General features: G+C 33.7%; 1 protein-coding gene across 2 annotated transcripts in view; it reads left to right on the top strand.

Moving 5' to 3' along the window:
• The window catches only part of LOC128992495 (uncharacterized), a 69,652-nt gene that overhangs the window by 18,241 nt on the left and 24,223 nt on the right, over nt 1–27,188 (top strand). Inside the window, exons 2-3 of one of the 2 annotated variants that reach the window (XM_054416087.1) lie at nt 5,663–5,797; nt 11,989–12,101. In XM_054416087.1, coding sequence (XP_054272062.1) covers nt 5,663–5,797; nt 11,989–12,101 — 248 coding nt within the window. The remainder of the gene's footprint in view (nt 1–5,662; nt 5,798–11,988; nt 12,102–27,188) is intronic. The other variant, XM_054416088.1, reaches the window with a different exon arrangement.

The raw sequence follows: 27,188 nt of genomic DNA, 5'->3' as shown, positions 1-27,188 counted from the left end.
ACTGTTATTTATCGTTACTTTGTAACGGAACATGTATGATGGGTATTTTGTTTCGAAATGACCAATACAGTACATTTATTACTTGTCCTGAATGTTTAAGATAAAGTTGTAAATTAAAGTTTTCTAAACAGTATTTTGACACAGCCGTGTATAGTAGGATGAAACTCTACATTCAATATAATATCTTACAATAAATGTTAATTTTACGTCAATACAACAAAATAAAGGGAAAGGGACTGGTTCAATTTATTTTCCCTAATACTAAATACACAAATTACGCCCATTACGTACTCCAAAATAAAGTAACTAAAAATGTTAACTGTCATAAAATGTAGCTGTTTCGGTAGTCAATTTCAACTAAGAATATGAGAACTAAAACGAATATTTCTTATTAGCGGCCTGCTGACGAATCATAGAGTAATATGAATTGTGTATCTTGTAAAACTAAACCAATTAAAGTTTATTGATTAACTATATAATGATTTTGATTTCCTGATATTATTTTGTACACCTACAGCATTTAAGATCCACAAAATTGTGTCTAGCTCTAAATAATCATGATCGACTTAGATATTAACGTAATCTTCACATATTTATAAAACAATTTTTGTGTAACAGTTTTTTAACGTTAGTTTTTTTAAATTTTACTTAAATCTAGTACTGAACAATGAAAGGACCATACCAAAAATAGACTTAATACTTTATAAGCACATGTTAGAGATTATTCACATTTATCCCTTAGTAAAACCCCTGACTAATATCTGGTCGATTTTTAATACGTAATGTACACTTCAATATGAAAAGGCAATGGTAGTACCTTCCTCCTAGAAAATTATAAACAATAATTTCAGGAACTTATAAAATACCTGCAAATCAGATGGCAATGTAGTTCTTGTTCTCCGATAGAAAGTAAATCTGAGTTGTTTTTCACAAGATGAAAGAAAGGGGTTGCGAAATTCTCTGACAAACAACAGGTTCGAATAAACAAGACGTATTTTAGTTACGAACTTATTCCAGCTAATAGGATTTACTTTGGGAATGACGACTTGTCAGCAAATTTAATTATCGCTTAGTGAATAAATTTAAAGCTATTTCAAGCTCAAAAACTGATTAGGTTGCCAAATGGCAATGTAAATTAATTGTTTTGCCTCAAGTGAGTTCAGATGATGAATCATGATTAGAAGGATATTTACTTTTATTTAGCAAAGAATATTAATTATGTATTTTAAATAATATTTCCGTTTCAAATCTAATTAAAATTATCTAGCTTTGATAGTTGTCAGTGAGTATTGGTGGACTAAATAATTTTATTGTCTTTATAGCAACCTTACAAAAAATGTAAATGGAGATTTAATTTTGTTTTATCTAACTTTAATAAGTTTGCAGATTTGATTCCAAATCAATCTTTTACGGGTCAAATCACTTTCAACAGAACGTTCTTCATCAATATCAATTTCATTTTTATCAAATTGAATGTACTTTCTTAAAAACAATTTTAAAATAACAAAAATAAAATGTGGCCACTTAAATAATTCCGGTTCATAAGCGTAAATCATTCTAAATTCACGTGCACCTTTGATACAAGCCGCCGAATTAGAAACGGTCGTAAACAATTCCAAAATGAAAGTCACAAAAAGTAGTTTATCATTTACAGACACACACATTGCCTTAAACAAACAAACTAGTAACAGTAACATAGCAGCCAAGGCACAAGTGCCATGCTATACAGGGCAAGGCGATCTGCTATGACAGGCAACGGTAAATGACATGTAGCTGTGAAATGTGAACCAGACAACGCATCATCTTATTTAATACGCTGTGTTTTCGTGAGAGCAATATTATCACTGTGTATTAAAAAAGTGCAGAGTTTAAATGGAAAGCCTAGTTTCGTAATTTACAGATGATGAGGACAATTTAGAGACTTTTAGCTTTACCAACTTTGCAATGCAATATAAACTTAAAAAATCCTTAAAGCGGCTATAAAGTAGCTAGTATGATGCTCTATAATGCTCTATGATGGTTGTCTATCTCTATACCATCGAGATATCTCGATCAAATAGCTCGTATTTTCGGGAAAACTTTATTGTATTCGAATCCAATACCAGATGAGGTACTGATACGAAATTGATCACCTGAGACTATTGTAAAACTAAAAACGTTAGGTCTCGTACCGGTAACTTAATTGTTATTAAAAAAATAAATCCTAGAGGAAATTGTGTAAACTATATTATGATCTATGAGACGGTCATCCATATTTTTTTTTTCACCTTGCATTTGCCCGTCCACATAGACTACAGATCTGTGCGTGGAACGTATCCAGCAAAGCAAGGGGGTGAGCCGGTACAGTACGAAGGTGAACTGTATTGGTAAATTTTAGTGGTTTTATGTCCCTCCTTCAAATTCTAGCCCTAGACCACTTTGCAGATTACTTCAGGCTAGGCATAAAGGGTTTCGGCATTATCTTTGATAAAATCCATTGGTTATTGACGAGATTTTAACCCAGACCTTAGGGACTGAACCCTGTGTTTTACCAATAGACCAGCTAACTCTCCACGTCCAGTCAAAGTAGGAACGAATGCAGAGAAATTACAACCCAAAAATGTCAACCACAGAAATATTTCTCCGAACTCTTTTCTATGACCTTTCTAAGTCCCAAAACCTCACTTTATAACCCGTCTGACCCCAGACTGGTCTGACTCCCTCGTCCAGGACCCGTTTGACTCCTCGGACGCCCCAGACCGGTAGTCCAGGAGTGGCTGTCCCATGACCGGACATAGAGGAATGCGAGAGGAAGTCGCGCCATAGAGAAAGCTGTTATGTTTGAGCGGTAAAAGCTGCCGGGCGCGACCAAGGTCGTCCAAGGAGGTCAGTAGGGCTCAAGAAGGAAGTGGTCGAATTGTAATAATTAAGATCCGGACCATCCGAGGATTGGACTTTTGAAGATGAGACTTGGATGTTCCCGGTGACGTGGAAGGTTATAGAATTTGTTATTTGACAGAGATTTATTTAAGTCTAATACATAATGCAGTCATGGTTTTGGCTTTAAAAACTTAACTTACAACGTTGAAATCAATAGTACATATCGGATATCAACCAAAAAGGGACCTTTCTTTGTATTATAAATTACAATGTTTAACATTTCATCAAACATACTATATTTTCCAATAATTCCATCTTTACTACACTTATATAGTATTCTCATGTAAAAAATGTATGTAGAGCCTCAATAACAATACTCTCCTGGGGATTATAAAAAATCTTGATATCGAGGTTGACTTTGATATTAGGGTTTGTGATAAGAATCCCCTAATCAATAACATGTGATTAGTTATAAAATGTTGAAAATTACACTTGATATAAAGGATTAATAGCTACCTAGGGTACCTATTGTTAACGAGGTTCCACAGTATACACACATTTTATATTGTCTTTGAATGAAATAAAAGGTAATGCTAGAGAAGACCTTTTAAGAGGCGTGTGAGTAAAAATAATGATTAAATTGGTGGAACTATAGAGTATTGGTGTTTAGGAAAAACAATAATGTTCAACTTCAATTAAGTTTTTCGTACGTTCAACTAATAATTACACCATTCACACAGCTACTTAATGTAACGTAAACCCAGCCAAGTAAATATTAGCATTTAACAATCCGATTATGCCAATACAACAAAAATAGGTATCTCAGGTATAAGAACTTTCTCGACGCTTGAGAACTCTCTCCACCAAATACGACAGTTATATTTAAATATGTCAGTACAAAGGTCAGCGAAGACAATGGTCTGTTTAGCGGCGTTTTAAATAGCACTTAAACGAGAAATCGTATACGCGTACAACAATGAGTGATTTGGATCATGACCAAGTTGTAGGTCAAAGCGTTTATCTCCATGTTGGATATGCCTTTGTTGATTTGTAATTCACATTTACTCCCATTGACTTTGGATACTGAATTATACATCCGAGCATAACCTATTCGTTCAATTTAGTAACCATTGGTATATTTCACTAAATTTTAATTAGAATATTTTATTGATTATTTATTAGTCAACTAATCTATTTTTATTTATTAGTCTTTCTATTTTATCTCATTGAATGTCATAGAGTATCTATAGTTGAAGTTACTTCTACTACAAATTTTATTTTATTTTAGTTGTTCAACAACAAACACATGCAACAAAAGTGATAATAATCTGGGTTAAAGGAGAACTGTTAATATCAGTAAAACTTCTATTTTTCTTATACATGTTGTTTTACATTTGACTTTATCGAAATAAGATAATAGATCTTTTTAATTTTAATAACTTTCATAAATAATTAAACATAAATTTATAAAATATTCTGAGGGGTTTGCACTGTAACACTTTGTATATAAAAACTTACAGGAAATCAGTTTCTGGCTGGTTGGAATTATTTCATACCTTGTATATTAAAACTGTGTATATTAATGTGCTAAAACGTTGTAAATGTGTGTAAATATAAACATTACATATTATCTCATTTCCGTTTTATACATACTACAGTGCATCTAATAATCGCACTATTGAGTAAACATAAAAATTTATAATTTTGGTTTTACATAAAATTTGATGAATCATTAAAAGATTGTTAAGTTTTTTTTTTTTTAACTTTTTAGCACATTAATTTTTGATGTTATGTTATTTCAGGGTTACTGTGTTTTTCTTCTATACTCTGTATTTCCTATTTTCACTGACTTTACTTTAAGATTACTTTTTTATCTTACTTTCTTCACTGTCTCTTTACCTTTCTATACCTAACTTTTCGGGGTATTAACATATTGACTAACCAACAACGCACTTTCAGATTGGTTAGTAAATTGCCTTACTGACTTTATCGGTATTTTTTACAGACATCGAATAAATATGTGACGACATCTTATGCATACAGTTTAGGGAAGGGATGGATTTTTCTTAAGATTTTTCATTTTGAAAAAAAAAAAAACTATATTATACTTTTGATTTTACGTTTATAAAACTCTCGATTAGCATACGTGTTAAATATATTTACATCAGTTTGAATATCATTCTCTTTAAAATTATTTATTCAATAACAGTTAAATCATTTTTATCAAAGTCGTGAAATTTAATCAAACTCAAATCAAACAAAGTCGTAAAATTACAAATTATTTTGTTTACCTGTACCATAATCAAGACCATTATCGCAAGGATTGGTAAAGTTTAATCAGCTGCAAATTCTTTTTAAAATGTTTGATATTTCCAAATTCAGCCTTTAAATATTATAAAAACAACATAAATTTTATGTAACAGTGGTTTCCATCAAAAAAGTTATATTTTAAACTAACGAAACAGTTGTGTATACAAAAATAAAAGGTTAGCAAACGTGTTTTCAGTTTAAATATATACCGTAATTATTCAACAAAAGTCCAAAGAAATGTTTTATTTTACACTTTTTTAATTAATAGTAATTTTACTCGTTTTGACGTTTACCAAAACTATCCAACTTGACTACACCTCTGCACATTTACTCTTTTACTAAAAACAAAAAAATATAATTACCTTAAGTACTAAACCTAAACTGACACAAATACCAAAAACATCACACACTGACTTTACCAAGACAAACTTGACCGGGCCCTCACTCTCGAAAACTTGTAAAACTTGCAGCTAACTGAAATGTTCTTTTTCAGGGCTGACGTGTCGAGTTTGTCAAAGCACCTGTGTTTTCGAATCAGACTTTGGTTTCACGTTAAACTGTGCTTTTAAAAAATCTGGGCTTTTCCGAGTGAGGAACCTTGGTGGGGTCAAAGGATACGTCGGACTCGGTAAGGTTCTGCGTCTTTACGCCTCAAACTTGAGGTAATTAGACATTACTCTGTGTCTGGTTGGCTAACTTACTCTATGGTGATAGCTTGTAGCAAAGTGTAACCTTTAACTTGAGGTGATTTGATATTAATCTGTGTCTGGTTAGCTTACTCTATGGAGGTGGCTTGTAGCAAAGGTTAACCTTAAACTTGAGGTGATTAGACATTACTCTGTGTCTGGTTAACTTACTCTATGGTGGTGGCTTGTAGCAAAGGCTAACCTCAACCTTGAGGTGATTAGACATTACTCTGTGTATGGTTAACTTACTCTATGGTGGTTGCTTGTAATTGGGTTTAACCTCAAAATTGTAGGTAATACATATTACTTTGTGACTGGTTAGCTTACTCTATGGTTGTGGCTTTTAGCAAAGTTTAGCCTTAAACTTGAGGTGATTAGAGATTACTCTGTGTCTGGTTAACATACTCTATGGTGGTTGCTTGTGATTAGGTTTAACCTCAAACTAGAGGTGATTAATCATTACTTTGTGTTTGGTTAACTTACTCTATGGTGGTTGCACGTGGTTAGGTTTAACCTAAAAATCTAATGTAGGTAATAGATATTACTTTGTGTCTGCTTAGCTTACTCCATGGTGGTGGCTTGTAACAAAGTTTAACCCCAAAGTTGATGTGTAACAAACGCCAGCGTCTTAAGCCTCAAACTTGAGATACTGTTGTACCTGTTACCAAAGGCCTATATTTTTAAATTTCCAGAATAAACAATAATCCACTGTATTTGGAGCAGATACAAAAACATGTAAATATTATATTATTATTAATTTTGCGATCAATATATCTAAATTTAAATATTATGTTAAATAACAATAACATTTTATTAATTTCTGACTAGTAAAGAAATTTACAAAATGTAACACTAAACCTCAAAATAATTGGAGGAGCTACACTTTTATAATTTGTTCGTCCTACAAAGGAATTGACATCTTTCAATGAACCAATCTCAATATAATGCTTTGGAAATATGTGTAAATTCATCTTATTAAAGCTATGTTTTAAATACATAGCATTAACATAGCAAAATTCATTGTTGTTGTGTAAATTTAAGGACATTTCATGAGGTATCCTGTCATATAGCAATCACCTTTACCCTTTAACCTATTAAATAATCAGATTATACCCACATTGGTCATTAAAAATAGACGGCCACTCTCATTAGAAGTGTATTTACATTTCCTTAAAGATTTCCTCATCATTTAGAAAGTTAGCCTCGTGCAATCATCACAACCGCCAAATAAGAAGAGCTAATAGCTCCCCCTGCAATAAGGATAAGGCGGTAAAAATTCTCTGGGTTAATAAATGTTGGGAAAGAATGTGGAAGAAGTGTGCTTCTGGCCATCTTAATGTTTCCTTTTTTGTTTAGAACATGAGATGCAAGTCCCTATTTATTCGGACCCCATTAAAACAGTCTACTTCATCTGAACATCCATTTGACAATAATTTCTTAAAATTTAATTCAGCTACAAAGAATGCAGCACTCTAAATTATGAAGTTTAGTCCCACGATTATTTTTAGTATGCAGTACCGTGCCCAACTATAGTGATCAGAATGTTACTAGATCCTGAGAAAAATTTTAGCTTTTAAAGTTTAAATTTCCCAGTTATATTTGATAATTGGGCAAAATATAGTCATAAAAAGTGGTCCTGGCTTAGAAAAAAAATTAGAAATAGATGGTCTAAGTGAGTAGGAAAATTAAGGTAACTCACCATGGTCAACATCCATTCATGATTGAGTTATTTTGCATTTGGGTTTAAATATGCCCCATATCAATTGTATGATCATGGTTTTCAAAGCTTCTGTAACTAACTTCTTAACAGTTAATATTTTCCTTTAAAATGTAGAATACACTATTTGATTTTTTCTGTTAAAGGCGTTTACAGAAGGGGTACCGAAAGGGCACCCGAATTTTGCCGCATTTAGAGAAAAGTCAGTAGCCTTTTTAATGGTTAGAAACTTTTTATGGACATGAATAACCAATCCCCGATACCAGTGCGATTCACTGACTGGAGCTTAACCGTCCGATTAGTACGGATTAACGAGGGATTGCTACAATAAGATGAATAATACTACAGATGGTTGGAAAACCACACTTGCAAAAGTGTGTCATATACCGTATCTGTCTGGTGTAAGGGCAAACAGCTGATTCACAGCTGATACTAGTAGATTTTCTCATCAGCTGGGATTTCCAAGGTGTCTGGATTACCAGATTTCGCAACTAAACACCAAGCCTAGTGGAGACCAGTAGAACAACCTCACGTTTATAATGTCAAGCTATCTTAGAGAGAATTCAGTCTTCCCACTCATTCAAGTCTCCAAAGTTTGCGATGATATTTTAAACATTACAATATTTTACCTATGTCTATACATCGATTGACATTTATTTACATTGGCTATATACATGCTGGATGTCTACAGTCAAATGGCGTTTTTAATCCAGTAAAATTAAATTAGACTTACAATTTTAAATAATTTATATATTTTCAGAGCCGACAAAACAAGTAAATAAATAGGCTACTATTGGTTTTTAAATTTCAGTATCTTGGCTGTCAGTGAACGGGTTGTTTTTTTCAATCCAAATTATTGAATGTGTAGGTCTATATATTTAAGCAGAGAGTTCATTGTATAGTAAAGTAATAATTCGATATGTAACTGAAATACAACATGGATGGTGTCATAAAAACATACACCCTAAAATATTTTTGTGAATTCCGTAATAACCTTATCTACAGTTAAATTGTATAATCCTTTAACAGGTTCAACAAACATAGAAAGCTATGCTACATAGTACAACTATAGTACATAAATAGCAATTTCTATATATAATTCTAAATACAACGTTACTTTTTAATATACAAGAACGTGTTCACAAATTATATTCTTCATAATCATTCATATCATACTGGGACCATCTTTTGAACCAATAGGAAGACTTAATTTAACAAATCCGTCGGTCTGCACACCTGGCAAGAAACAAAATTTTGATATTGCAATTATAGAACTAATAAAGTTTTCAAGATCTGAAAAGACCTTAAACCGTGTTATCTTGACCTAGGTCAAGGAGACAGTTGAGTGTATGACGTAGTTGTGACCTAGAGGACGTGCTAGGTGTACCGTGCAGTGCGTCACGTCCGGACGTGTTGGAACATGCACGTAATAAATTCTCACGTGGCTCCTACCGTCCTAGCTGATGGCCACGAATTTGTAAGGTCCACCGAGGCATCCTGTTAGCCATTAGTGGGGTATTGAGAGGAATTCATCTGGTGTCCTGATAGCCACGATGGCGGGCCAGGTAGACGTTGTCAGGATGGCAGCTTACAGGGAAAACGGGAAATTTAAGCTCCCATTTCTCCCTGTTGCGACTTAAAGTAGTGTCAAATTGTTACAAAAACCTTGTACATATACAAACATACAAAAGGGGTAATTTCTAGACCCTCTAAAAATACATTCCGTTTGGTCTAACATACAAATTAAAAATTAACCATATGTTTGTCGAATGAAATTGAAGGTCAAGTTTATGTGATGTATAAGGTATAGTGTTGTCCATCAGAGAAGCCGTTGTACTGTGGCTTAAATCAACATTTTTCCTACAAACTAAAAATACCCATACCTATGTCAGCTATGTTCATATGTGAGGGAAAATCGAATTCCCGTTTCTCCCAGATTCATCCCAGCTACCGTGCCCCGGCGTCGTGGGATCATGAAACAGAAATGACCCCCTGACCTAAAGCCCATTACTGTGACTATCAAGATACATTGTAGGGCCATAGAAATCGTGGCTATCGGTAAGCGCCCCCCTCACACAACTATCCCACCCCCTTGATTCACAATTTTAATTGAGGACATGACAAATGTTTACAAGTAACTCCTTCGTAGCTTATATTACTTTATTCTCAAATTCACTTATGATCCAGTAATATAAGTACATTCACACAACCATTGCATAATGTCTTGACTTATTCTCCATTATTATTGAATTTTGGATAAATTACTGGGAATATCAATGCTTCTGAATTCAAATAAATTTATGCAACGCCGAACTCAAAACTTCACAAGTTTGATGACATCACTGAGTTTTCTAATCTCGGATAGTTAAATACAAGGTTAACATCCAGTTTAGTAAAACCACGTCTTTGCCATAACATTTTGCATGTAGTTGGGTAGTTTGATAATGTAATTACCTTTTTATATAACAGGTTTATGTGCCGTAAGACTTAAACAGGTTGCTCAAAATTACAAGGGTGCAGAAGTCTACTAATTACGATCAATCAATAAATATCCATTTTGTACACATTTTAATTGAATAAATTCTTAATCAGCATCGTACGTGTTATTAAATTACCTAAAAACACAACAATACGTCAAATTACACTTATAATAATAGATGTACTCACAAGACGGTAAATACATATAAAAGGTGGTAAGTGGTGATCGGTTTTGATTGGAAGTCATCATCAGGCCCAATAGGCGAATAATAGGCTACCCATTCGTCTATTTTGATAATGATTGGAGTGTACAATCGAAATCGATCCCCACTAATCGTACACTCACAAGACGGTAAATACATATAAAAGGTGGTAAGTGGTGATCGATTTCGATTCTACACTCCAATCATTATCAAAATAGGCGAATGGGTAGCCTATTATTCGACTATTGGGTCTGATGATGATTGGAGTGTCCAATCGAAATCGATCACCACTTACCAACTTTTATATGTATTTACCGTCTTGTGAGTAAACAGTATAAGTGTAAATATATAATCATAAGTGTTATTTGACGTATTCTTGTGCTTTTAGGACCCTTTAATTAGCTTCATAACAACTCAAATGAGGCAATCTAGTAAATTGGTTAAAACAGATAAATCTTCTACTATCACACGTCAGAGAAAATCCCTTTTAACTTTATAGACAGTTGTAGCATACAACTGAAGGTTATGTAAAAAATTACAAGTTGGAATTTTTACTATGACTTGTATTTCCTAAAAGTAAAAAGAAACTAAAAAATATATTATGTGTGTTTTAGAAAATGTTTTAACACATTAACTAAACTTGTATAATAACCGTAGTATAGTGAACAAATGCTTTATAATCTGTACAAAACAGAATAACTAATTTTAAAAATTGCCTACCACAAAAACTGTCTCCACAATTAAGAAACAACCAGATTAACTGCAGTAGTTTACAAAGTAATGACTCCCACGGCTATTACTTAATTACTGTAGTTTGTTGCTAATTATTAGCCTTGGTAATGGGCAAACATTGAGATAAGCATGCAACTGGTTTGCGGGAGTAATAAACAAACAATCCATAATAGGAGCAGGTTCATTGAGCTTACAGATTGTTACTTGCACTAATTTTATACTAGGTAAAATGTTGACGCTTTGTAATGGTTTTGCAGAGACATCTTGGATTAGTACAAATTAACTATAGGAATTAAAATATGCTGTGTTATCGAATAAGCTTTGGATTTAGTTTTTACTTAAATTGTATACATTAGAATAAATTTATTCTTAAGTAGACTGCATCTATCTTTGTGTATTTTTTTTAAGTTTCCATTTTTTCTTAATTAAACTCGTTTACAGTTTATTGTTGTTACTGCTTGGCTTTCTATAAAAAATTTAATTCAATTGAACATTTTGTTCACGAATACAGTATTAGACTTACTTGTAATATTTTTTCAACGACAACTGGTGTGTATTTTGCCTAAGCCGAGAACAAAACTTTAAGGGGGATTTTAGCGGCCCATAATGGCCCCCATAGCATAATGTTATGATCTCAATAGTGATATTATACACCAAAGTAATCTGAAATATCACAAGAATATTTGCGTACATTTTTTGAAGTAATGCCAATTCATGCAAACTATAGACAGTGACAAATCCTGATTTTAATTAGACTCACTAAGTCTATTTTTCATACAATTATAGAGGACCGTGCTTTTAGTAGTCACTATTTCCGCTGCAACGCTTGTCAAGTGTAATTACTAACTAAGAACAAATTGTACTTAAAGTAAGTCAGTCTACAAAAGGAAATCCTGAATTTGAGTTGAAAAAAACTCTCCATTTATCTATGAATTTTTGTAGAATATTCTTCATTTGCTTTTTGTACAAGTTTTTCCAGTTTTTAACCAGAATACATTTTCAGGGCTCAGTATTGGAGATGAACTCGGGTTCAAACAATCGCTTTCTACCTTGGAGAGCAGTAGAAGAAGGTCTACAGATGGGCAAACTGCTCCCAACAGTGTGGACAACCAGGAGGTCAGTGGCTCTACTTAAGTTCTTAACTACTTAAGTAGTACTTAAGTTTAGGGGGGGGGTCGATGAATGGTAGTTTAAGTATTCTAAGATCGATGTTGAAGTGGGAAGAGAACGAAACTGGATCCAAAGTAGTAGACATTTTGGTACATATTTAAATTAGTACATAGGTCAGTAGCTGTATCTAAAGTAACGTTAGAATATTATTTCTCTGGAACGCATATGCCTATGGGGTCTGTGGTAATGCTTATGTAAAATACCATGGCTCGTTAGGGAATATAAAGTAACAGTTTATGGTACGGTTGCGGAATCGAAAGTAGAAGTCGTTGATTGAAAGAAGTTGTTGAAATTGACGATTCCGTAGATTTGCATGGATAAACATACTCGCTTAGTAGATTTGACATCCTTATGGAAAAGCTGATGACAATGTAATTGTTAGTTGTGTCCGGTGCCACTAGGATCGTTTACAATTTTGTTTCTTGTTATTTAAGCTATTTAAAGCCTCGTTTACCCAAATAAAACGATCTAATTGTAAACAATAATTCGTCCCCTAGTTTTATAACCAGTAAAGCACAAATCATGAAACTACCCCCAAAAATATAGTATATTATTTTCGACACTAGCACCCAGTGTCACCAACATGAACTATACGAAAAAACAGGCTTCAAATTTTACAATGGGATGAGAAGTCTACTAGTGTTTCTTAGTCGATGATATTGTGAAGTAATTACAATAAAACTGTTGCCCAGTTGTTGGATTTTAAGGAAAAGTTGTCAAGTTTATAGATAAACATAATTAAAATAGCTCAAGTCGTTACCGTAAGGCAGAAGTCGAGAAGTCGGTGGATGAATCTAAATTAATAGTAAATCTAAATAGTAGTTGAGTCTCCATAATCAAATTGAGCTTGTCACTTAACAATTAAACATGTCTAAAAATGTCTTTCGTTTTTAACATTTTTTACAATTCTCTATATTGTAAAAAAATGCTTAAAAACTTCACGGAAAACTTTGTCTAACAATGAAACAGATTGTTTTCAAATGTATATAATTATTTTATTTATTTACTAACCTATTTTAAAATGCATAATACTAAATGATTCATTATTCAAATGAAGCAAAAAATATGTTCCCTAATGTATCTACATAAACAAAATACATTCCTGCCAAACAATAAGATTCCATACAAATAATCACTGGACTTACGATTACATAATCATTTAAAAAATGTAGTTTATGTAATTCAATGTCATTAAATGAAACTTGCTAACCTTCATCACATTATAGCTATCTAGGTCACTACATGGTGTGGTCAGTCATTAACTATGTCGCCACTGGCGGGCGATTGACAAGTTATGTACCGCATATTGTACTAATAAAATGTTAAACTTACTCAATTATTAAGCGTTCTAAATTAATTTACTCTTTAATAAGACTCTATATTGATGCTATCTTGAATTTTAGTTCGAATAGAATTTAATGATTACATACAGTAATTAGATTCTATTTAAACTAAAATTCAAGATAGCATCAATATAGAGTCAACTTTATTGACGTATTTCGTGAATGTTGGTACCATTATTTGAACGTTTTTTCCACTCCAAAATTGTCGTATGAAATGAATGCAATAGGGGTTTGTAGTCACCTCAACCAACAATCAGTATATTTGTATGAATAAAATGTTTAATTGTGTACTGCACGAACCAAAATTAAATCAAATTGTCAATGGACTTAATCATAAGAATGGCCGAAAGAATGACTTAAATATTGTATAATCATTCTATTTTTGTATAACACTAAAAAATCACAGTATATTCGAACACAATTTCGATAAACTAAATGCAAAACGAATATTAATCATTAAAAATGTTTAGCATCTTTGGTTTTTGTTACTCTTGTTGTAAGAGAGTGATACACAGTACTAGAAAATAGCAACATTAAAAAATAACAACAGGAGTGTTTTAGGAGGTAAACTGGCTTTTTTAATTGATAATAATTACAGTAATAATAAGTTTTTTCCTTACTGGTTACTGAACTATTAAAGTTTATACACCACTAGTAGTTAGTCTCCCTAATGCGTCCTAATAGGGTTACAATATTTATTTTAAATAAATAAAAAATAGAGCTACATTTTAATCAAATCCAAACTTAAGGCTCTTTTCATATTAAATGACCCAACTACATTAAAAATAGTTTCTTGAACGTAATTTTCAACTACTGTAATTATTTCAAAGTACTGTATGCTACGAGTGCTTCTTACGTTGCATTGGAATGTTTACAATTTGTAATTGCTTTAAACATGTGATCGATTATATCCTTACAAGGTTTCCTGCCTGGTTTTACAGTCCGGCCAGCCTGGCCTGTAGCCTACTACAGACATGTGACATCACATTAGTATGTGGGAGGTTGTTTACCCAACCAAGGCCTTAGAATGGGAACACAATGTCCAAGTTTATAGGTTAAAGTCTAGAACATCAAGAGAAAAAGATTACTTTGAAAATGTTATAACATTGTTGTCGTCGATATGTACATAAGGTATAATTACATACGGTTGTCGTACAATTTGAAGATATTTCTTAACTCTCCACTCATTAATACGTTGATCTACTAAACTCTCTGTTTATTTCTGTTAATAATTTGAATAATTGTTTTTTGTTTAACCAGTAGGAAAATATTTTCTTTATTACGCAGGAAACCCGTAGTTATTGATACATGCGTAGCAGGGCTGAAGTAATCATTTTGTTACCAGCGCAAAAAAGCTGTTGAAGTTGAAAACAATAGCCGTTTTCGTGGCTGTACATTTTCCCTTCACAATCTTCATAGCTGATTTTTAATAATTGTGTTTATTATGTATTACAGTACACGGCATTTGTACATCATACACTCATTAGTTGAAATTTAAAAATATTTTAGTATTTTTAAATTAAACGCGTCAGTGGACAAATATGTGATTTATTTACTTCAAATTATGAAACCAGCGCTAATTATGTCCAATCCTTATTCATAAAGAGTTAATTTTGTATACTGAATATCGTGTTTTAGTTTTTTTTTTTCTCAAATAAGAGGTAAAATAATTTTCCTATCGTGTAGGATTACCAACAATGTAGACCTAACTTAATGGCAAAAAGATGTTCGAATACTCAATTTTTGCCCCAATATTCAAATGTGAATATTTCCACCTGAAAAGAAAGCCGAAAAACACACAACGCAAATTGTACGGTATTAGACCCTACTTAGTTTATGCGCCGAATCTGAGGTCGTGAACTTTGAATGGAAAATTACACGTTTTGAATCGAAGATCACGAGCATTTCCGTCGTGAGTCACTGGTTCTACAACACATAGCTCACGAGCACGAGACGAGCATGGCACGAGCAGTCAGCATTGAGCATGAGCATGAGTGATGTGTGGGAAGCTATTACGACCTCCCAAGGTACATGAGTGATCATACTCATCATAAATAATCATAGACAGGAGCCTGAGAATCATATGGCGGTGTCATTGTCGGGGGAAATAGAAGATACAATGTTGCACGAGAGAAATCATAGTACAGTGTAACTATGATGGGTGTTATTTATTTGGAAACAATGTACTCAAATTGCTTTGATTAGCGTGTGCGTGGATCGGCTTTGATTGGTTCATAACTATGTAAAGTCAGTAGGATCAAGTATAAGGTCACTATGTGAGGTCAGTAGTTGTTGTAGGGTAAGTATGATTATTGGGGATTTTTTTACCTCATCAACTATAATCACTTAAGCAATATACAATATGGGTTACTATTTTAAGGTGAATATTGATGCAGAGTAAGTGTAATTACTTAATTTACCTTAAGCTCGTGATTTTATCCGGCTCGAAGGACCAAAATGAACAATTCCAGTGTGTCCAACATTGTTTTTGTATAAAAATGCATTAAATCACATAAAAAATGAAACTTTATATAACTTGAAAATAAAGCATGACTTGCTTGTAAGAACTGTACACATTTAATGACTTAATGTTTTTGTTTTTGTTTGACAAATAAACATTCAATCATATGTTAATTTAAAAACAGTCTGTTAGGAGATTGAACAGGAAGTATAAATGTAAAGGAATTCTTTTGGTTTGCTGATTGGTTATAGTGCTTATTTAACCAGTATATTGCCTATTTAACCCTTATAAAAGTCAGTAGCTTTTAGATGGTTTTAAACTGAAGTCAAATTTTCTTTGTTTAATATTTATCACACGGATTTAATATAATGGTTTTGGATATTGGAACAGTTTCTTTAAGTCAATAACAAAGATACATAAACATCTCACACTATTATACATTCATCCTCCGGTAAAAAAAATACGAAGCATGTCTCAATGTGATTATTTTATGGTAAGCAAATTAACTTTATTCCTATTATCGTGGTGATTCTGCATTTTTTTATTATTCACAACTACAGTACCATTAAAATCATGTTCAAGTATTGGAAGGACGCATTCCCATATAAGTGGTTAAAACAGATTTTTTTGTCTACTAACTGGCTAACCACACTAGCGACATTTCTTAGTTTTCATTGTTATTACACAAAGAGGCCGTTTTTCAAAACCTGCAGTAAAATGCCAACTTTAATAAGACAATTTCTCTACTGGTTTAACACCAATATTGCACTGGGAGATATGGACTTGTGGTTTCTCCATCGTGGAAAATGACATCAATTTGGAGCAAGAGAATCAACCTTTCCTAGAATTGGACTCAACCACCAAGACTTGGCTGGTTCGTGTTAGTTTCTTCATTTTACTCGGTTGTCTATTTCATTTCTACGCAAAAGAGAAAATTTCTTCAACCTATCATAGGATATTCCTGAAAGATTACCTGAATATATACGGAAACGTATGTTCTATATGTGTTAATTCCGACTAAACCAATAACACTTTTAACATTTAAAAAAATAGAATATATGATTACGAACAGTTCATTGGAGCAAAACTAATAAAAGTACATCTGAAATTCATAACAGTGAATAGTTCATTTCAGTAGTCAAATTCATTGCAACAAGCTCTTTAATTCAGCAGTCAAACTCATGCTCGAAAACTAGAGGCGTAGATAATTGATTAGACTACTATTAACAGCAAAGATAAGTTTGGAAAATCCTTAAGAAACTCAATGAAGATGTTAAATAAACACAGGACTAATTATAATCTCTAAGTGATAAATAGCAAAACGCCTTTTGGCGTTGATTTCTGATATTAATCGACAAGTACGGAATACGCCGATAGGCAAAATAAACTATACGAATTAAGGTTTTAAGTTTGAGCAATTGTGTTGTGGGACATACTGTACACCGTCATTAAATACAGGTAGGCCCTATATACATTTTAAGTTTTGTTTTTGCATTGACTTTTGTAATAGCTCGCTTCTTGTTTACTGAATAAATGAATTCCTATTAGACTTATTCATTTTATATGAAACACAAATAAACACAAAACTATTCTTTCGATAAAATTAAATTAAATACAACAATGTGATTTCGTGTGTATAGAAAATTCCTCGTGAATTCAGGGTAGCCAACATAAAAATCTACAACATAAAAAGTGAAATGTTTTTGATGAAATTACTTGAAACGACCATGTCGTCAAGGTTGGCGACAATGCTAATTCTTGGTCGCAGCTTGTGGTATAGCCTACCTACGGCAATGACCTGGCTATCACTGTATATGTTACATGAACAATCGGAATGCCATACAGCCTTTCGCACGAGCTACTATCATCAATGACCTGTTTGCTCTTGACATAATCACTCTTATCACTTTGAACGACCTGACCTTTGAAGGTGCTGTGTATCGTCGGTGAATTCATCGAGGGTTTATAACCTCGATTCGTCTGTTTGGTGAGTCCTTTGATCAAATTGTGTATTTAAACTGTGAAATGAAGAAATTCACCTCTCTTTTGAGATATACGAAGGAGAAAAATACAATTGAGAACAATTGAAAGTGAACTTACTACTGTACTCTGAATCGATGTTTAAGAACTTCAGCTTCAAGGCATGAAGTTGAACTATATTCTCCCACCTGAAAGTTCTGTAAATAAGTATAAAATTTCATAATGCTACGCGAAAAACATGTTAAGGTTATTAAATATATTAAAACACACTTTAAAGAGGTTACACTAAACTAAAAAAGTCTAAAAATCATGGAAATATACTTCGTCAGGTCGATGACTAATTTTGTCTGTTATGAGTGATCCGAGAGTTTCGCCAACATTCCTTCAGTAAAAGGGGGCACTTACCACTTGTTTATAAATTCACTAATCCCAAAATATATGGAGAAGCCCATTCGACCCTACTTGGGTGGGCATTAATTGTGCCAACTGAGTCAGGTAGTCGGGTATTCCTGAATTGCGCCAACTACTCCAAAGAGCTACCCAATAAGCTCATTAGCGGGGTTGCAAGTGGCGGCCCTCTTTGACTGTTTGACTGAGTTGGTTAGGTTAGGTTAACTTACGTTAGGTTAGGTTGGGTTAAGTTAGGTTAAGTTAGGTAGGTTAGGTTAGGATGACATGAAAACAAGGTTATTCCTTTTATCGGCACTCACACCTACCTGGATTGGGTTTGGCGCAACTAAGAAACATTTTTGGGACTCCAAAGCTTGCGCAGTTAAGGAACTCTTTGGCACAATTAATTAATACACGACCATCAACTATGTTTAATGAGTTATTACTGACATCAGCTGGTCTGTAGATATGTTATCTCCACAAGTATCCAAAGATAATATTACACAAAGCAGAAAAGAATCGGATTATTCATTGTATGAAAACTCAAAGCAGAAAAAAGACTCCAACAGTAGCACAATAAATGAGAGGCAGTCAACCTGTCAACTGAGCTCTATTTGAGTAAAAGTAGCTTATTAAAGTAAGTCAAAGTAAGTAATGTGTGTAGCTCATTAACTATATCTACTTCAGTATCCAAAGTTGAACGCTGAAGTTGAAGTTGAAATTGAGTTGAAGTTCAGTATCCAAAGTCAACGAAACGCAGGAAATTTATTTGATCGTTCACAGCAGGATATTGAAGTTAAGTCGCTCGTGTTTAATGAACACGATTACCTCAATTATCAACAATTACCTAGCAAGACCATGTTTAAACCTCATGATTAAGTTTGCTATAATAGGGCGGTCGTTGTAGTAATATAGTTGATAATGAGTGTAATCAAGATCCGACTACAGTGAATGGAAGCTCGGATTTGTTTATGCTTAAAAGTTCAATTTCTGTTTTCAAATTCAAATATGCAAATCACAAATGATATTCATCAAAGCATAGATGCATTAACATAAAGTAAACCGTTGGGTCGGATACTCTCTTATGCCTTTTTATATGTCAAGTATTAAAATATACCTAAACATACAAGACGAGTTCTCAAAAGCGAAATAGTAGAACCAAAGCATTAAGACGAAAAAGTCAACTAGTTTAGCGTCAATTTATTTCGGCATCCTTCCAACAAAAGAAAATTTACAGCTACAGTATTTGCTTACCCATTTGAGTACAGTTCTAACAGTTTTTAAACTAAAAGAAATTTACTAGTAAAAAGGATTTACTCAAGGATAGAAAGTATAGACAGACTTTGCTACTCCTAATTTTGAACACAAATTATTACTAGTACTTTTACTTCTCTGTGAAACTGGCGTATTACCTATTAGACAGATGTGTAAACTGCAATTCTAACATCTTGAATAACTTTCTGTTCGATTTGGGATTGTCATTTTGATCTAATGCAACGTACGATACGTAAGCATTTTTAAAAAATTTCCTAAAAACGTCGTTTTAAAGATTGGCGGAATTAGGGCAATCTGAGTATGTGCAACATGTACAACCAAAAGTCGTGATTTTTCAGTTATTTATTATTTTTAAATTGCCTCCATTTAAACGAAATAGTTTTGTCGTATAGTTTTAATTGGTGTTTTGCTACTTTTACTCTTATACCAAGTTTCTTATTTTTCATCTTATTTTCACTTTGACTCATAAAACATATTTTTTTCTAAAGTTCTTGTATTTACTTCAGGGGCACCCTGTATAGTGTATATAAACGTCAACCTATCCGTAAGAATTAAATATATATATATATATATATATATATATATATATATATATATATATATATAAGTACTATGTTCAACAGTAACTTACCCCTTCCACCTACCAAAAGTTGACGTTGACCTCTACACACCCTTTTGGAGGCGCAGGCGGCCCAACGTAGGACTCGGTCAAGGCACGGGCTTCACGTAGAACACCGAAGGACTTCAAGGCCCTATGTTCCGTCGTGTGACGCAATAGAAGTTCTAACTGGGTCGAAACCATTCTAATAGAACCCTTTAATTACCGACGACCATGACGTTGCAATCAAAGGTAACGCTGAATGTGAAATGCTGTGTGTTGGAGCAAATACGTCTGGTGTTATTTGTGTTTTGTGTAATGCTACTTGGGAATTGTGTTCGCGCGTTGAGTGGTTGAGAAATTATGTGTCAGAGAAGATTGGTTGAGTTAAACAAACGTGAGAAGGCTTAGAGGAATGTTCAACCTAAATTCATCTTGGTGAAGAACACAATGTTTACACTTTCTAAATGCACATGTGCTTTGTTTTTTAACTTTATTTTTCCACACAGTTGATGGAAGTAAACCTTTGTTAGTTTTATCAAACTTAAGTATGAAATTATTTATGGATTTTGAATATCCACATAATCTTCTGCGTTCTCTCCTCGTTGTGAGGCTTGTACAGCAACTAATTTGCCACTAAAAAGTAGGAAACATATCCTTCTTTAAATCACTTATGAAGTTCATACAAGAAACACAACACAACAAAAGAGGCTTAAGATTTTACATCAGGATGAATAGTGTAATTCCAGAATCACAAGTCAAAGCTAGAAGGAAGACTGTAAACTTTTTTCTACAGCTTTTGTCGTTTTATAGACCATAAACAGTAAAGAAAGAATAAAATGAACACAATCATTTTATCTGATCAATAAATTGTTGTGTAAAACTTAAAATGTATAAAAAAAAATTATTTAAATTATTTCCTTTTATAATTATAAAAAGTTAACTTCGTGAGGGAAAAGGAAACAGTAAAAACGGTATCGTCTATATCAATTACGTTTAAATTAACACGCCCCTACGACATTTTAACACAACCGTTCAATAAAACTAAACAAAATCAATTCTTGCAAAATCTCTTTCATATATAAAAAAAAGAGTTTTAGTGGAACGAAGTTGGCAGCAATGAGTGGCAATTGCAACAATGGTACAGAACAGCTGTTGATGTTTAGTTCCAGCCGCTAATGGCTCACGTGCAACGATCCAACGCTCTACTTGTTTTTGTTGCACTCACACTTTCATTGGCGCACGCCAACGACACGCGCCATACTTTCTAATCAGCTAACAATTTAGTTGAGAGTGTTAAATGGAAATTTCACACGGATAAATATTTTTCAAATGACATTTCTGTGTTTTTCTATGCCGTTGGAAATTTTAGCTAGTAACTAACATTTTAGTAACTTATCAATTTTAATAGCAATTTTCTCTAGATTGTGTTAGTGGAATACCCACATAAGAGACCATACCCTTATAAAATAGATATACGCTTATTACACATTTCAATTTATTTCTTTACGTCGTATGTATTTTAATTATATTACCTGAATTATAACACATGTACCTAGTGAATTTGTACAACATAATTCTTACATTATAATACAGTGAATTCGTGACAATTCAAATTCGACAGGAGAAGCAAAAACTATTAGTCACAAAAGTTTGTTTATTTATGTGTCGGTTGGTTTATTAGAAAGAAAATAATAATAATTTAAATTAATGAAGATTTATTTCTTATGGTTTTATTCATGTTGTGAGATTTGAATTTCATAACGATTTTATGTCCAGTTTTTCCACCCCTCTTCCTGAGAGTGTCTCTATGTCTTCTCGATTTCATCATTTTTGTACCCACCAAGCACTAATTTTCTTAGGCAAACAGTTGGTTTGCCTATTACCAGCTAAATTATTACGCAAACTGCTCGGATTTCGTACGAACATTATTCAAAATAAGATATTTTACATCTTAGTTGTGGATGTAGATTGTTTGGATTAAGTGGTGCCGGATTTCGTTTCCCACATGGCTGAATTTCAATACAATTTGACTTTCTCTTATCTAAAATCCATAATTAGGCGATAAATTATGATAACAATAGGTCAAACCTTATTGTTAAGAAGTTGGTCAGAAGAATGATGCGATGATAACCTTTTAAATTATGTGACCTTTTCACTGACCCTTCACAACTCCCAAAGATAGTGCTGAGAACTATATTTCCTTCTTCTTGAGCACACGGCAAAAATACCTGAAATACTAGTTTTAGTATATGTTTTAGTAACTACTGCTACTGACCTACTATCATGTTAGAATGTAATTTTAGAACTATTATGTAAATTTAGTTGATCGTAAATTCCTGCGTAGGTAAAGTTGCGTTTTTGGCGTATATCGGCAATTAAATTTTCGTATCCATTTATAAATCCCAAAGTACCCATTAACTTTGAGAAAACTGCATGTCGCACCTCCAATAACCAAATACTTAAAATGTTCGTCATGACGAGAAACCTTGCGCAAAAGTTCATGGGTACTTTGGAATAAATGGATGATCCTGACTAATGAAACAGCTTATCTAAGTCAGTAAAGCTACACAGATCCTCACACTTAATTCTACACTCATCCTTCACTCATATTTGGGTTAAAATACGCACTTATGTGACGTCCCTAATTTAATGATTGATAATATTAAACTAAATATTACCATTGACTATTGAATAAGATATTACATTATTTATTATTTTTCAAGCAATCATTTGAGACCCTATTTAACTTAATTGGCCATATCAGTTGGAGACCATTTTATCATATGTGTGTGTGTGTGTGTGGTGTAGAACGTGTTTAGGGGTGCTTAGGGGTGTTTAGGGGTGCACACAAGTGTGTTTTGGTATTTAACCATCGTATAACAAGATTAATTAACTGCTAAGATTGATTCCCAAACGCCCGTTCCTCGGTATACTAAGGAGTAAAGAGGGTAGATGTACATTTTTTAACCTTGAATGAGGGGAGCAACAATTTAGTCGCAATCTTTGCATGTTCGGACACGGCACAGGCTTTAGATGTTTCATTGGGATAAGAAGTATAGTTGCAATATTGTGCTTAAACTTGTCTTTTGAAATTGTTTGCTATCACGTCAAGCTGGTTAAATGTCCTAAGGACGTGAATAAAATAAAATACCCCCGCCGCAGCAAACCTGCCGTCTAAGCGAATTTCCATTTGGCTGAATTGATTTTCGATTGATCTATTTAAATAACATTAGGTTTAACGAGTACCTCGGTTTGCTGCCACAAGGAAACTAATAAAGTGTCTGTTTTAAGTAAAATAATTATTGCTTAGTATAAAATGAATATATTTGCCAAGTTTGATCAAAAGATATCCATAAACAAGCAAACTACAACATTTTACAATATTCTCTATAAGAATAACATGGGAATTTTAAATTTACCATTTTTTTAGTTTTCTCCGTAACCAATAACCGTACAAAAACACTTTGATATACTGAATTGTTTGTTTTTTAAGAAGGTTTAGAGAAAAATTGGGAAATTTTGTGTTTTGAGGGTCAAAAGTGAGACAAACTAATTTTTACCCCATAAAACCCTGTTCCCATGGTCCGATCATGCTGGATCGCGAACTCATGCAAGTTTATCCCGCCTTACACCTTTAAACCAAATTTCATCAAAATCGGATGAAAATTACTCAAGTTATCGTGTTCACGGACACATATATTCTAATATATAAAATTCTCGTGTCACAGTGTTTGTCTGCAAACTCCTCCGGAACGACTTCACCGATCGTTATGAAATTTGGTGTGTAAATTCTGTAGGTATGCGAATCGGACGTAAACTATTTCCCGTTTCGAAATTCTTAAAAGGGCTCCGCCCCAGTGGCTCTGGAGTTTCCCATGTTAACCTTATGAGAAATGGAATAAATGAATCTTAACAGCTGTTTCAATTAAACAAGTTGGTTCTGTTCTATGATGTTCAATAGCATTAAAGTTACAAGGATTACCAACAGGGTGCAGCACTATTATTTCTTTTACATTTATGACAACAGCTAATTTGCAACCAAAAGGTGAGTGAGCGTAGCGAACGAACTTCAACCTGGAGGCGAGTGAGCGTAGCGAACGAGCTAACCTGAAGGCAAGTGAGCGCAGCGAACGAGCTCCAACCTAAAGGTGAGTGAGCGTAGCGAACGAGCTCCAACCCAAAGGTGAGTGAGCGTAGCGAACGAACTTCAACCAGGACGTGATTGAGCGATGCGAACTAGATCATCTTGAAAATTAAACGTAACGGTACTTTCTTTCCATCGGTCTGTCTTAGGGGAAACCTATAACTTAGGCGATACGAAGTTCGCCGGGTCAGCTAGTACATATATAAAAATTTGAACGAATGGTGTTTTTGGCCTCTGGGGACACCAAAATGAAAAAGTAAATCGGTCCCGGGCCTAAGTCTTACCATGAGACCTACACGGTAATAGCTACTTCTCTATAGGGAAATTCGCTAAAACTACGTAGGATAGGATGGAGAAAATAAATTTTACACTTTCTTTTCAAATTATAGTATGACTTGTAGTAAAAGTAGTTCTCTAATAAAGTAAAGATTCCTCACATTTGAGAGACTTAACTTTATTAAAATCTTTACATTTGTAAAACTAAAATCTGTATTTACAGGTGAGTTCTGAATACCAACACTTAGCCTAATCTTATAGCTAAAACCATTGAGGTTTATCTGGGATTGAACCCGGACCTTCAAATCATATGGCTTGCGCTTTGACCGCCACACCAGTCGCAGTCTTAAAGTGTCTACAAACAGGATCGAAATTATATATAGTCAGTACAACCATAACATAATCCAAGACACAATTTCCAACTTCAACAATCATTAAACCATAAACCACTCCACAAGACTAGATTATTAGACGTGTAGGTTGGTAAATAGACCTACATTAGCAGCTCATTTTGCAAGTTTGCTTGTTGTAAAAGACCTACCACGGCGCTTGCGTAAATTGTACTTGAACTGGAGGAACTGTCAATCCTTACTTGGCAACTTCTTCTTCTTCACAAACGGTAAAATTGAATAATAGTTTTATCTTGACAACCCAGGGGAGCTATTAGAGGGCGATAGCTGTCTTGCCATGAAATATTGAAATGTATTTATTAGGGATTGCCGTGATGTCTTACTGAAAGGCTTGTTGCATTTTACGTTCAATTTACAGTTGATTTTACTTTTTTTATTGATAATAGTTGGTAAGTAACTGAAATAATAAAGTTTATAATTGTATCCATTCAATTTATGAACAACGGAAGTGTATTTGACAATATTAGGATTAAAGTGTAAATTGATCTTTCTCTATAATTTAGCTTCAACAGGCTAGATCCAAGATCCAGTGTACAGTATACGAATAGTTCATGTGAAACATTTGCACTAACAGAACTACTATTGAATTCATTTGATGGTTTGTTTACACAGTATCAGGTCGCTGGTTCAATCCTGAGAAGAGTCAACAGCTTTTTGGTGGTTAAAACCAGACCCAGCTGTTCCTGATTTTTAGGCTTTAAATAAATGATCCTGATTGATGAACCAGCTGATCTTAGTCAGTAACAAAGCTACACATGTCATCTCACACCATTCTACACTAATATTAGGGTAAAAATGCGCACCTAGGTTGCGTTCTCAAGATAAAATTTCACAGATTCATACCAAATTGAACGTTGACTTTCCGATTAAGTATTTCTATAATTTTTTTAAGAAAACTACCTAATGGATAAGTAAAGTTTATTGCTGTATGGATACGTTCGCCCAAACAGTTAAATGAGTTCTTAATTTAACTACCGGTAATTAGTTCATTATTTGCAAATCAATACACAAAAAATATTTATAAATAACAACTGGGCTTATCGGTATATTATGATAATACTAACGAAACAGTAAATGAAAGAGGATAACAGTGATTTTCGATTTGACGCTCCGACATCTTCCCCCAGTAGGCAAATTAGTACTTTACTGGTGAATCTGCATGCCCAACAATCATGAAGTTGCAATTGTAACTGTTACTTTTGCAACAAGTGATTAACAAATCAGTGCAACCGCTGCAACGTTGTAACGGTACGACCTTCGCTGCAACCGTTCCTTGCTATTTCTCGTGTCGCGCTAATAAGGCAATGCTGGCTTTAGTTTTTCTGTGATGTATAAAACTATAGACGAATACGTGGATGTAACTTGTAAAGGACGATAGCTTTTTACTCGCTCAATAGGACAAGAACACTTCTTACCCCATTGCAAAGTCATTAGACCTGTTTCGGTTTTGTTTCACATTGGTAACGTCTGGGTGCGCTGATGTCACCTTATAGTTTCCCACTTACTTTAGGGAAGATTTTAAGATTTATGTTTTTATTCCAGTCTACAGATAGATGTTTATAAAACCTGTTAAGTTTGTAGATTTAAGGGGATCAACAAACGCCACTTGTCCGTAGATATTTTAAACTAAAAGTTTTTCACAATTTGTACCACCTGCTCAGTAATTTGTAGCCTAATGATGATTGGTATCAGCATGACGTACGAACGGTGCACCAGAGGTGTAGAAACTCAGCAACGCAATAATGACAGCCATCCGCACAATTATTCTGTCCTGAATACCAGACTGCTTCCTCCGGAGTGTTCGCTCTGATTTTTTGCAGCTTTAAGTTTCCGACAGTAAGCATTTCGTTGTGAAAAAATGATAACTTAATGATAGTAATATAGTCTTGGAGCTACTGATTAATTTTTAAAATGCTCCTTGGTTAAGGTTATAAAGGTTCTTGTGGTAGCACTCTCGTAAACCAGACAAGGTTTATTTTTATGACCTGAATTTAGTGGATATCGTGGGGTAGCGGATTTCTACCCCCGGATATTTACCCCCATGAAAAAACGCCTACAGCCCGCGACTGGAAATCTACCCCCGGACATCTACCCCCAGACATCTACCCCCGGGCATCTACCCCTGGAAATCTACCCACGTGGTCAGCTACGCT

The sequence above is a fragment of the Macrosteles quadrilineatus genome, unplaced genomic scaffold (assembly GCF_028750875.1).
Source record: "Macrosteles quadrilineatus isolate MER2022 unplaced genomic scaffold, UCM_ALF_1.0 Scaffold_4__1_contigs__length_99947679, whole genome shotgun sequence".
In the NCBI taxonomy this organism is placed as follows: Eukaryota; Metazoa; Arthropoda; class Insecta; order Hemiptera; family Cicadellidae; genus Macrosteles; species Macrosteles quadrilineatus.
The sequence above is the reverse complement of the archived record's forward strand: the minus strand, read 5'-3'. Positions and strand labels throughout refer to the sequence as shown.